The 13726-nt window shown below is 39.1% G+C and overlaps 1 protein-coding gene across 1 annotated transcript; it reads left to right on the top strand.

The window, feature by feature from the left end:
• Positions 1-2762: 2762 nt before the first annotated feature.
• LOC124275783 (CD209 antigen-like protein D) lies at positions 2763-3750 on the top strand. The gene is made up of 2 exons (XM_046711449.1): positions 2763-2916; positions 3479-3750. The coding sequence occupies exons 1-2, from the start codon at positions 2790-2792 to the stop codon at positions 3715-3717; spliced, it is 366 nt and encodes a 121-aa protein (XP_046567405.1). The 5' UTR covers positions 2763-2789; the 3' UTR covers positions 3718-3750.
• Positions 3751-13726: the final 9976 nt, after the last annotated feature.

A 13726-nucleotide genomic window follows, 5' to 3' on the forward strand; every position in this document is an offset into this window, starting at 1 on the left:
GCCGCACTCAGCAATATTCCAGCTATGTGGCGGCGGTCTGTAAATAATCGAGTCGGGACTAGACAATCCAGTGATCAACAGCATGAGCATCGATCTACGCGTTAGGGATACCATCATAACATGCGTTAACCGTGTCAGCGAGGCTGACGACACACTGACGGTTGGGTTCAACATGGGTTCCTGATGTTCTCGGGTCAGTCATCGAGAGACAAATTCATTATGATATGACGTTTTAATATGCATGTTTAATATATGTTTTAGTTGTGCTGAAACAATCAGCACAAACTGTATATCTACGTGGTACACGAATGGTGTTAAGACTCTTACAATTGTGATATGCTGGGTTGGCTACAATTAGCGATAATTGGAAATATCGTAGATAAGAATGGATTGTTAGTAATTGTCGATATATAAAATTGTGATGTCGACAACATCGTACATGTACTTTTGCGATGGAAAAATGTTAATTTTCTCACATAATATACACATTTAGGTCTCTGATCATGGTCTGCTTCTAAATTATATTCACGACTGAACATTGTTTCGTTAATAATCCATGCAAAAACATGTCACCGGTGATGTGAAATATGTTTATTTCTTTCAGACAAGTTACGTCAATAATCGATGTATATTTAGTTAACGATTATTGATCCCTATGATATATATCAACAGCCAGACCTAGTGATATGTACAATCCTTGTGTGACTCTGTTACATGTGTGTCTGGCAGTTGTGTTACACCAGAGAGTACACCGACCACAACGGCAAGACCGGATACCACCTTGGCTGTGAGAGTGCAGGGGTAAATACATCACCATCAAGTGTATCATGTAATCATCTGGACAATTAATTACCTCTTTGTCATCACTATCATCAGTCAGTGTCTTTACCTCCTTGTGGTGGGGTATCCTCATGGTTAAAGCGTTCACTCTTCACGTCGAAAACCTAGGTTCCATTTCCCATATGGGAACAATGTGTGAAGCCCATCTCTGGTGTCACCCGCCGTGATATTGCTGGAATATTCCTAAAAGCGTCGTAAAGCCATACCCACAGACACACTCCTTGCCCTCCCCTCTGTCCAGTACCTATTCAGTGTCCATCCCTAGATTTCCTTCGACCTTCTGTTTGTCCATTGCCATCACTTTCAGCGCCAATAAATAGTGTCCACATTTGTTATCTTATTATCGATTCAACAGAAAACTATGATGTGGGGTCTAATTTGGTTTAAATATCTAAGCTTATTGTAAACATGGATTCTAGGTTTCAGTATGTCACTGCATCTTGTGGATCCCATACCTGCTATTGACATGTGTTGTGTACTTGTCAATGACTCATTCATGATTTGCAAAATGGTTGATTGGTGCCATGAAACCATTTTTATGGTTACTCATGTATCAAGTGCATAAGGTTAGACTAAAATGGCTGTTTGGCTAAGGAGGCGTTACCATATCATTATTTATCTACTTTTTAAATGGCTACAATTTCAAATTATAAATCTATGTATAAGTAAAGTGATCCTTAGCAAAGTGTGAGTAGTATATATTGCTATGTCATTCCTAGCATTCGTTCACTTGAAGAATGATTAGGACATAAACCTACTGTGTTGGAAAATCAGATGTACATAACAACATAACATAGCTTTAAATTTGATTTAAAACCGAACGCGTAACCAGTCACAATCCAGTATTTACTGGAGTCATGGTAGAATTAAGAATATATTGCGAGACGTTGTGTTTCTCCTGTTAAGTTGACATCCATTCATTTCCTCCTTTTACCAGTATCCATATTGCCGAATACTAGGTCTCCCATACTAAAGGAAAGTTTCCCTTTCAACGAACATACAGAAATCTTCTCATATCACTTCTGTAGTTCATCTTTGTCGTGTGTAATATTGTTTACATACAATACTGAAGATCAAAATGTTGTTAATAAAAACAGTATGATACTTTGTCATAACAACTTCGTATATTATGATGTGACGTTTCGGTGTAGATTCTTATACAGTTGTCAAGCAAGTGTGAAGTAATACAGTACAGAACCGACTTATATACAGCTAACAAGGATTAAGTAAAACAACATGCAGGTTAGAACCAAAAGATCTCAGACATCATTAAGTTACTGTCCTCATCACGACGTCGAGTGGGATAATGTAGCAATATTATCTAAAAAGAATCCTCCAAGACTTCACCAAAAGAAAACTGACAGAAGCAGTTCAAATCGCCTCCACCTCAAATGGGACTAGAATTTGCAGACCCGTGAAGGTCCGGGTTAGAATGAGCCTTCAGTAACCCATGCTTGTCGTAAGAGGCGACGAAAGGGATTGGGTGGTCAGGCTCGCTGAGTTGGTTGACATATGTCATCGGTTCCCAATTGCGCAGATCGATGCCCATGCTGTTGATCACTGGATTGTCTGGTCCAGACTCGATTATTTACAGACCGCCGCCATATAGCTGGAATATTGCTGAGTGCGGCGTAAAACTAAACTCACTCACTAGAATTTGCAATGGACTGACCAGGTTTAATTCGACAGTTGTGCCTGTAGTGTTTGGTGATGTTGGCATACACGTCTATCTATTTCAACCAAAGAGATCTGGAGGACCATGACATTAAACTGGGGTTCTAAGTCAACAGCGACACGAGGTGTGTGTGGTGTAGTACTGACAATATATCTTGATTCCCTTGAACCACCACCAAGTCATTCCTCCGTGTTGTGAAGTCAAATTAATCGCACGGTGGTGGCTTGTTCTGCTCTATAGGTTGTCCCCGTAACTTTGTGAAGTCTCCCACGAGATGTTACCAGTTTTCACTGTGAAAAACCTGACGTGGCACGACGCTAGTGATGCATGCCAGAAGATGTCGGCAGATCTTGTGTCTTTCAACACCCCTGAGGAATACCAGTTCCTTCAAAAGCACGCTCGTAAGTAGACATGGCGTTTTATACCAGTGGCGATCCTCAGCTAGCGAGTAAGCAAATTAAAATTTGTAGGTCTATCGAAGGGAAAGCAAGATGTGTTTAGTATCTTTCGAAAGCTTGAAATCCCTAGTTATCCAAACTGACAATGTCAGTCAATATACCATCTCGGGGTATTTTATAAACATTTAAAACAGTGGCATTGTTTTATTCGCTATCATCTTGAAAAATAATGATTTTGTTTGTGGAAAACTTTATCAGACCCGTGAAGATCCAGGTTAGAACTGATCTTCAGTAACCCATGCTTATCGTAAGAAGCGAGTAACGGGATCGGGGTGGTCAGTCTCCACGACATGGTTGACTCATGTCATCGTAGATCGATGCTCATGATGTTGATCACTGGATTGCCTGGTCCAGACTCGATGTACTTACTAACCGCCGCCATATAGCTGGAATATTGCTGAGTGCGGCATAAAACTAAACTCACTCCTCATGATATCAGAGTTTTCATACAACATGACGGGTATGTCTTGCCACTGTTGATCGCTGTCATTTTGCCCTCCTTCAGCTGCTGATACAATATCGTGGTTCTGGGCGGGAGGCTACTACCACAACACCTGGCAGTGGGTGGACGGGACTACTGCCACCAATATACAATGGTATACAGGCTTTCCTAAGCACGCTCCCAACGACACCGACTACCGCTTGGCTATTAACAACAAGACGCCAGAGAGGTTCACCTTATACGAAGCTCTCAGAACCAGCGAGAAACCGTTCATCTGTGAAAGGCCACATCTGTCTGCCTAATATGTTCACATCAGTAAAAGTACATTTCATCAAGGTTGTTTCTTGTTTCTACGACACAAGACTAACGGTATCGGGTGGTCAGTCTCGCTGACTTGGTTGACACATGTCATCGGTTCCCAATTGCGTAGGACGATGTTCATGCTGTTGATCATTGGGTTGTCTGGTCCAAACTCGAATATTTACAGTCCGCCGCCATATAGCTGGAAGATTGCTGAGTACAGCGTAAAACTAAACTCACTCTCTCACTTCTACGACACAGTGTCTAACTAATTGTATTGTTTTTCTTACCATAACTATAGCCTCGGGTGACTGTTATTGCTGTGGACGCTCCATTGAGAGAAGGAAGTCTTCTTTGGGTAAAGCAAACGTCCCGTAACACTCACTATCCACTGTTATAAACCCATACAAATGTGCACTTTAAACAAATAGTTTCTGTTTTTCAATTCGGTTCACGAGTAGGTAATCAGATTGTGATTCCATTGTGTTACATGGGATTACATTATAATCGAACTGACGTAAATCGATCTTATACTACAGAATAAAATGCATCCCGAAGTAACATCACTTGATGAATACAACTATACATCATATTAACTTACATTTATTTGTAGATGAACGAAATATATTTTTCGTTTCAAACATCATTTGTCTTTACAAAGGATGTATGCGCAATAGAGATTAAAGTACTGTAAAACCATTGACAGACTCACTCGGCGGGCTAGAAACAATAAAAACAAAAACATAGAAAGCAATCTAAACTAATAAATGAAAGGACAATAATCTACACAACGTAGTCAGTAGAGTTCAAATGTGGCCAAACTGGTACAGTAAATGGCATGATTCAAATTCTAAAGGAAAACATCTACTAAAAAAATCTCAGATACTACAAGTTTATTATCAATAAAAAAAATATCGGCAAGGCGATAACAAAATTACAAAGAAGGCCACATAAAATCAAATTCCCATCAGCATAAAATGAAAAAATAAACACCAAACGGGCATGTGTACACACTGCAGCGAAACAGAAACGCCCGAACATGTCCTACTACCAACAACACAGAATGGTGCTCCAGAGTTCAGTGGAAACTAACACTAAAACACATAGAAACAAATACCAACCACACCACCCTGTAGTTCAGCTCCCCTTCCACTTCTGGCAAGTTTCCAAATTCAAAATTATTCATCCGAGATATTTACGTCAATGGAAATCGTTGTTACTAAGTGTAACCGGGTTAGTGTTTGGTGGTCAATAAGTCAAGGACACTGGTTACAGGGCTGAGAACTTAATTTCTGATATTTACATCACCATGAAACAACACATGATCCAGTATACCTAGGATATAATGTAACCAGTTCAAACCAATAGCACATTCATACTTACATTCACATATACACTATCCTTTCTCTCATTAATAAAATCAATCGATCAAACATTCATCAAGAAATGGCATACCTGCAACGGTAATGCAATTGTAAATATACAAGCATTCATAAAATTGTTAAATGACTGAAAACTAATATGTACATGACTGTAAAAATACAATATTATGTATCTGTCACTCTAAGCATACTAAAACTACGGCATGTCTACGTGAGCTACAAAATACACATGAATACAAAATAATATATGATCTAGTTAAAGGCACTATATCACACCGCACTTCTCTAAAAATAAATATTGCATTTCTCTCGCAATAATTCTAACTATCAGTCTTCATGGAAGCTACCATATAATTTATTCCAAAAGGAAAATACATATTTAGATTACAATATTAAATTAAAAAGTTCGAATGAATTTATGCAACGTTGCATTGAATCTACTCTCGCGCCCTCTACCCGCCAAACAAATTTTCAAGCAAACCCCATAGAGATATGTCCCTTGGAGCGCTCTTTACGAATATTCTACACAGAACTTGTGATTGAAACCAGTTCGGTAAACACCGACAACACCGCGTACGACAGTTTTCGATGTAAGGAGCAATTGTTTACATTCCATATCTGGCAAGTGTTCTCTGTTTGGAAGCTCGTCGCCTCGAAGGTTCAATTATCGATTTCAGGCAAGTCGTAAGGTATAATAAGTTTTTTACTGCACCAATATGAACCTAAAGTGAGTGTATATGCCCTAATATATATATACTGTAGGCGAAAATATTTCAAAAACGTGTGACGTTGTGCATTTAAGGGCATTGATCAGTCATAAAGCCCTTACTTTCTACTGAATTTATCAATTTATCAATTCAATTTAATATTTTGTTCCGTTAGTGCAGGCCATCGGCCGAAAAATACCTACTTGTGTGTTCGTGGCACAGACAAGTGTTATAATACGATAAAATATTGACCTTCGAATTAGTGTTGCACAGACTGACATTGCATGATAAATATGCATTGCACGGTTCTTAATTAGGGTGCAGTCGGTTGGTCGACATGAGGATAATAAGCTTCGATGAAGACGGACGTAAGTAATACTTTGTGGGTATATAATTTTCACGTAAGTGGCCATACGAGGGTCATATTAAGAGGCAGTGGTACTCGTCTTCCACATACGCTTGTGGCATACGCAACAGAGTCTTTTATGTCTTTCAGTATTGGTATAGATTCCGGTTTCAATACTTTACTGATGTCAGAGACAATAACATTGGGCGATAGGAACCCTAATTTGTTTTATAGTTCACATAACGAAGGTATAGCTCTGTACCACAAGAGCCTTTAAAAAAGGAGTAGGATAAGGTTTTGTCACCCTTTTTAAGTAGACTATGCCAGTCTTGTTCGTTAATAAGTTTCAGATGAGATGAGAATTCGGATACGAAACATTTAGGGTGGGAAAGTAAAGTAGGTAGAGTAAGAGTGACACCTACATATTTATAAAAGAGACACAGTCTAATGTCATACCTTCAAAATACCACCGCGGCGGTGGGGTAGCCTAGTGGTTAAAGCGTTGTCTCGTCACGCCGAAGACCCTGGTTCGAATCCCCACATGGGTACAATGTGTAAAGCCCATTCCTGGTGTCCCCCGCCGTGATGATGCTGGAATATTGCTAAAAGCGGCGAAAACCAAACTCAGTCAGTCAGTCAGTCAAAATACCACCTTTCTTTACCTGATACAGTTCAAACTTTCTTAAAGACCATTACCTTAGTTTTGTCGACATTAATATCTAACCCTAGTCTATGCAAAGCCAATGCATTGGTACGCTTTTGTAGACCTTCAGATACTATCTGAGATAAGAATATTGTCGTCAGCAAATAATAGAAGAAACAGTTGTGTGATATCTGGGTGAAGTTGTACTATTGTTACATCTCAATAGCCAACTCACTAATGAAAATTGAGAAGAACATCCACGCGGCAAGGAAACACTTCTGAGAGCATTTGATTATATTAAACGCCAGCCGTCACTGGTGATATATATTGTATGGGGCTAACCACTTTAGGTGATACGCCTCTTTTCTTTCGCACTGACCATAATTTCACATGTCAACACTGCCAAAGGTTTTGGCAAAGTCAACGAATAAGCCATTAAAGTTACCTTTACGCTTTCCAAGATATCTTAGGACAGTCGACACAAGATCAAATATTTTGTCTATGGTGGAGTGATCGTGTCGAAAAAAACACTTGTGATTCTACAATCTTAGCGTAGAGTCACACCAGTAAGTTAATATTTTGTTAATTACTGAAACATAAGCTTACTCAATACACTTAAAAGTGATATACCCCTGTAATTGGATGTACAATTAACATTACCACCTTTGTGTAACGGCATAATAATTCCAACAGACCAGGTTTCGTTATCAAACATTATGTCAAAAAGTATTGTAAGATAAGGTACAAAACTATCAGAGGCATACTTATAATAATAAGCTATAAACGGGTCACTTCCTCCTGACTTGCCGCATTTTAGAGATTCAATGGCATTTATCACTTCATCTTGTAAGATAGGAGAGTCTGATATAAAAGAAGTCATTTCATCATAATTATAAGAATCCATGTCGATGTTAATATCATCATTGTCCTCTTCATCTGGAGAACAGAAAGAGTTCTCTAAAGTGACAAGACCACTCTTCTATGGATCTATCGTGTACAAGTCTTGACATACCTTGAGATAGCTCTCGAAATGTTAAGCAAAATGTTTTGCTGTTAGGTAGGCCGGATAATAATTTATTACTCATGTTATCATCGTATACTTTATTCTTATCATGACTTTTGTAATATATACATATATCTATTTCTGGCATTTAAATATGTTTTTAGGTGCGCATCACTCTTTCAGTGTCGGCGGCAGTATTTCAGCTATATTGTGGCTTGATCAAGTTATACAATTTCAAACATAGCATTTCAAAGTAAAACCTGTGAACAAAGGACAGTAGCATAACTAGATGATCACAGGCGTAGGTCTTAAGCCAGTATGTAAGTATTGAAATGTGACTGTTCATAACAATACAATCTAAAACTGGATCACCAGGAGCCAGAGTTAGGCCTCCACACCAGGACAGTGCCTGCAGACTCTGAGGTAACGTTCTCTTTCTGATCTAAAGAACTGACATTCAGGTTCAAACCATGGCTGTGAGTGGCTGTTAAATGTGTGTTGATAGAGTTGGCAGCATTACAAATACTATCAGTAAACAGGTTTATAGCGTCATGAATGTCATCAATACAGTGTTCAAGAACGTCAGCCACCTTTAGCAGTACTATATCATCTCTACACACACTTGCATTTTGTCCATGTCCCATATCCTGAGAGGATACATAAGTGCCCAAACATTTAAAGTAAATTTAAACTCACCATCCTTTTTAATCGTGAAATATATGTGCTTTTAAAATCTACGGCTAGATTTGTCTAAATTGCATATAACTGAATGGATGGTCCAAACCCAGCTAGGTTCCATGCAGGAAACATATGTACTGTAAGTCCCCATGGTCCCTAGTATGGTGATCTACCTTCAGTTGTTGGCAATCTATAGCCTATTTTTAGATTGTACCGTTACACTTAGAAATAGTGTATACATCTGTGATAGACTAGTTATTTTACTGTCCTTCACAGACAGGTAAGTATATAAGTGTGTTTTTATTTCATGTATACCTTTACAAATCTACAACTTTCATTGTTACGATATGGCTGAAATACTGCCGATGTGACTTTAAATTTTAACTCAATAACTTCATGTCCCATACATAACGGTAGTTCCCGGGAGGTGTGATGATTTAGTCCTGGACAGAGCTTAAAAATGCGTACAATGGGAAAAAGACTGTTTGATACACCAAACTTGTCAATAAAACTAAATCCAGGGGGACCAATGTAGGTCAAATCGCCAATATTCTCACCACTCTGCCCATTCAGAATTGACATTTTGAGAGCGACACACCACATGTCAACAAGAAGTTGATGTTGTTAACCGTGGGGCACATGATATGATAGAGTCTCACTTCGTGCGTTGAGGTTCTCACCAATGCAAATATGCTAATCACTTCGAGAGAGTTGCAAAATATAGCAACACCACACTTTGTGTGTTTGTTACCGTACCAGGTGAATCCGACTGGATTTATATAATTATACACTAGAGATTAGAATGTCCTTATGAAGGCATCCTCGATAATCTCCACGGTATACGTTGCAATAAATCTCCACTAGTACCCAGGATGTATCTATGGTTCGGCCCGATAATTGCATTACCTCCATTTGCTGGCTCCGCTTTCTCACAGTAGCCCATCAGATAAGCCACCGTTACAACCGAGCTTGCCAGTGTCAACAAAGATAGGTCGCAGCCGCGAAGGTTTGTTCCAAGTGCGACTCAGATCTTTGGGGGAATCATACAGACAAATTGACAGGTCTGAAACTTTAAAAATATATGCAAGAACTCTTTCTGCCTCTTTCATAGTATCTCTGCAACAATTATGTTGCCAAGTTAAACGGTTAGATAAAAGAAGTGAAAGTAAGTTGTGATTGGTACCTCAACCTCCCAGCGTAGACACCTGATTGGATAAAAAGCCAGCCAAGGGAGGTAGTAAAATCATAGCCATAGATGCATCCAGGGTATAGTAGAGATTTATCGGAATGTATACCCTGGAGATTATCGAGGATCCTATCAAGGCCGAATGCAAGTTTATCGACCATTACAAAAACAGCATTATCTGTGATTGTAGACCATTTACTAAATATCTCATCAAATGGGTAGTCAGTTGTCCATGTCACACATAGTCCGACAATTAAATATTCGCTATGAAGTTTATGAGCTAATTATCCCATGATTTATTTAGAAAACCTGATATATTAAAAAAAATAAACTTCTTGTCTGCTTTAGTTTCACAGGCACCTGCCTGGGCGAGGTCTCTCCCTACGCTGGAAACGTTGGTGACGTGATCGTTGTTAACAGATCTGCTACCTCCAGACCCGTCCTTAGATATCCCAGTATTGTGGATAGTGCCAGTCTCCACAAGAACACCATTCTTGTAGTAACCACGTTTGTTTTGTGCTCTCAAGTCCTGAAATGTCTTGCACAGCTTACGCGTTAGGACAGCTTTACCGTAGCCTTCACGTTTAAGTTCATTTCACAAATTAAGCCCATTTCTGATGTCCCTCGCCGTGATATTGCAGGAATATTTCTAAAATGGGTGTTCGACCATACTCTGTCAGGTGAAATACTGTTCGAAGCAGCGTACTCACCATATGAGGGAGGTCAACTTTAATGGCAAGTAAAACGACACGAAAGATTAGTGAGGTGAAACTGGGTTTAAATTCGTATTTAAAAGTATTTCGCTGATACGCACGACGTGCATGCGTGTGTATTTGTGGCTGCTTGTACTAGCCCAGGGTTAAGCTGGTTTTATAGCGCTGGCTCACTGAGATACCATGTCGCAGTTAAGCATGAATACCCCACTCAGACACATTATACTGTCTCCGAGCCGACCAGTCCTTGTTGTGCCCATTAATGCCGAGCGCCAGGCAGGGAACAACAAGTACCATACTTTAATGTCTTTTAGTATGACGCGGTCGGGGATCGAACCCGCGACCTTCGGCTCTCCACTACACCATCTAGGAGGTCAGGAAAGACTAGTAACTGTATTTGTAAGATTAATGTCTTTACTTATACAGTGGACTCTGTATAATCCGACATCTGAATTATCTGACAATCTGTGAATTCCGACATATTTTTGGGTCCCGGCAGCGTTCTTCCATATTATCATCATTTAAACATTCCTAATTGGGAGGTAATCAGGAGCGTTAGAATTAGAATTAGAACGCCTGTACCTTTGTTTTTACAAGCTGAGTGGCCAACTATGAGGACCTAGCTAGCTGTTTTGTCAAGCACAGGATGAATGGGACAGGATGATTCGAGCATTCAAGGCATTCAAGGTATCGACGACAACTTCTCAAGTCACTTATCGTCAGGATGGAAGACTGTTACAAGACAGCTGAGCTTTGCAAATTGATCAGTCCTTGACACAATCAGGTGGATTTGTATTTTTCACTTATTTACCAAGTAAATGGCTATTAAGCATCAATTTCATAATATAAGTCAGTTGCAATGTACGGTACTGTTTGAAAAGTATACCAGCAAGGAGACATTGAATTATCTGACGCTCTGTATAATCCGACATTTTTGCCCGGTCCCAGTGAGTGTCGGATTATACAGAGTCCACTGTACAAGTATAACCGATGATACAAACTTGTGTCTCCACTACTTTAATATCTGTACGTTTCTCTTGTTTTGAATCAAGTAAATCGAAGCAGAATATTCGCAGTGCTGTCGGGGTTGTGTAATATACGACTGTAAATAATATATATGTATGTTTACTTGATCAATTATATCTTACTAATGTTTTTCCAATGATCAAAAATATATAAAAATACGATTTCTGAAAAAATGCATTTTTATTACATCTTAAAGTTGATTCACTTTGCACAGATTTACAGATTTTACATGATGATGGCATGCTTCAATCTCTTTCTCCATCAGCAATTTGAACTAGTCTCGTCATCACTATATACATAAGCAGATGACTATTACATATTTTCGTATATGAGTGAGTGAGTGAGTGAGTGACTTAATATTTAACGTCACATCGGCAATGTCTCAGTCATATCGTGACGAAAACAATTTATACAATACAGATGAAAACATTCTGAATAGTAAAACCTGTCGACGTTGGACAGTAAAAATACTAGAGTATCACAGATATGAATATAACACTAGCATGTAAAACTAAAACATTTTAATTAAAAAAGACAATGCTATATAAAACAAGAGCTATAGATCGCCAACAACTGAAGGTAGATCACGATAAGCGGGACCTCGGGGACTTACAGTGTCTTTGCTACCTGCATGGACCCTAGATGGATTTACACCATCTCTTCAGCCGTTTGCGATTGTAGGAAAATTTAGCCATACTTTAAAACACAGAAAAACAACATCTGGTAAGTTTGCATTTCATTTGATGGTTTTGGGACTTACGTATCCTCTCATTAGGACAATAGTTTTAATGTACTTTAACTTTCCTTAAGGATACAGCCACTAACAGTCGTAGATGATAATCTAAATTAACAATGATATAACATGCATTTATTTACAAAACACATTTCAAAATTAATGCAACAATTCTATTTCTTTTAAAAATGCAAGAACGAAATGATAATTAATGTTAAAAGATCCATTGCTGATGGTTGAGTGTTGCCTTCGCACACAATCGGCCATTGCGTTACCAGAAATTCTAACGTGGCTAGATAACCAACAGAGGACCATGTCGTATTGGCCATTAGCAAGATCATCATATAATTCAATAAGTTCTTGTAAAAGTGAATGTTTATAAGAGATTTTTAATAGCCTGAAGGCACGAAAGGGAGTCTGAAAAGAGTATATACTGCTTATATTTAGGACGTTTATTAAGATATTTTAAGGCTGTTAATATGGCGTTAGCTCTGCTGTGAAAATAGAGCTGTTATCAGGCAATCGAAAAAACATTGTTCTGGATCAAATGACAGTGGCACAAGCTACTGCGGCACCACCTTTAGACCCATCAGGGTATTTTTAATATATTTTAGGGCTCTTAATATTGCTTCAGCTTCTGCTGTGACAAAATGGTAACCTGGAAGATATTGTTCTGGATCCAGTGACAGTGGCACGGAGCCACCATCCTTGGATCCATCTGTAAACAAGAATTTGTATGTATTATAGTTACTTTTTAACTGACTAAATTCGAGTTTCAATTGTAATTCATTACTTTCTGTTTTATCAAACGTTGTCAGAGTTAGGTCAACCTGTGCCAAGAAGGAGAAGAAAGCAAGCGGAAGGGGGATATATTATCTAACTTAATACCAGCAGCAGAAATATAAGATTTTACTTTTATTCCCAAAGGCGGAACAAGACAAGACATTTTGTTGTACATATCACTATAAGGCGGACTAAAGACATAGTTATAAACATGGTTGGAGTCTTTTGAATATATACTGAAAGGCAATGAAAACGCAATCATCATTTTCTATCGTACAATCGTCCCATAAAATAAAAGAAAGTTATTAGGTAATGGAAATCATACCTTAGCATGATAATGGTCTACTGCCATTCTTTGGTTCTGTGCACAACGTCATGAGAGAAATGCCAGAACACATATTAAAGTGGCAGTCTGCCATGCACGTGCATGGCATGCATTTTGATACTCCATGCACGCAGTCCATTATTGTCCCCTATCAAATCAGTGTGATTTGATATTGCCACAGATATGAACCATGCCTTGATTAACACAAGATCAGAGACATCAAGTCATGCTGCGAGGTGGCACTCCCAGACCGACGTCGCACAGCATTTTAACGTGCATCCATCAACTGTAAGTCGTCTCATAAGGCGCTATAAGTCACTGGCAGGGTGGAGGACCGGTCACGTCCTGGTGTTCAGCGTGTGACCAGTGAACGTCAGGACCGCTACATCGTCGTTAAAACACCTCCGACATCGGCTCCAGACAGCTGCGTAGACTGCCAACAACACTTTTGGCACAGGAGGGAGACCCATCAGCAGCCGAACCGTG

The sequence above is a fragment of the Haliotis rubra genome, unplaced genomic scaffold (genome assembly GCF_003918875.1).
Source record: "Haliotis rubra isolate DU_JTF1 unplaced genomic scaffold, ASM391887v1 Scf2021, whole genome shotgun sequence".
NCBI classification, from domain to species: Eukaryota; Metazoa; Mollusca; class Gastropoda; order Lepetellida; family Haliotidae; genus Haliotis; species Haliotis rubra.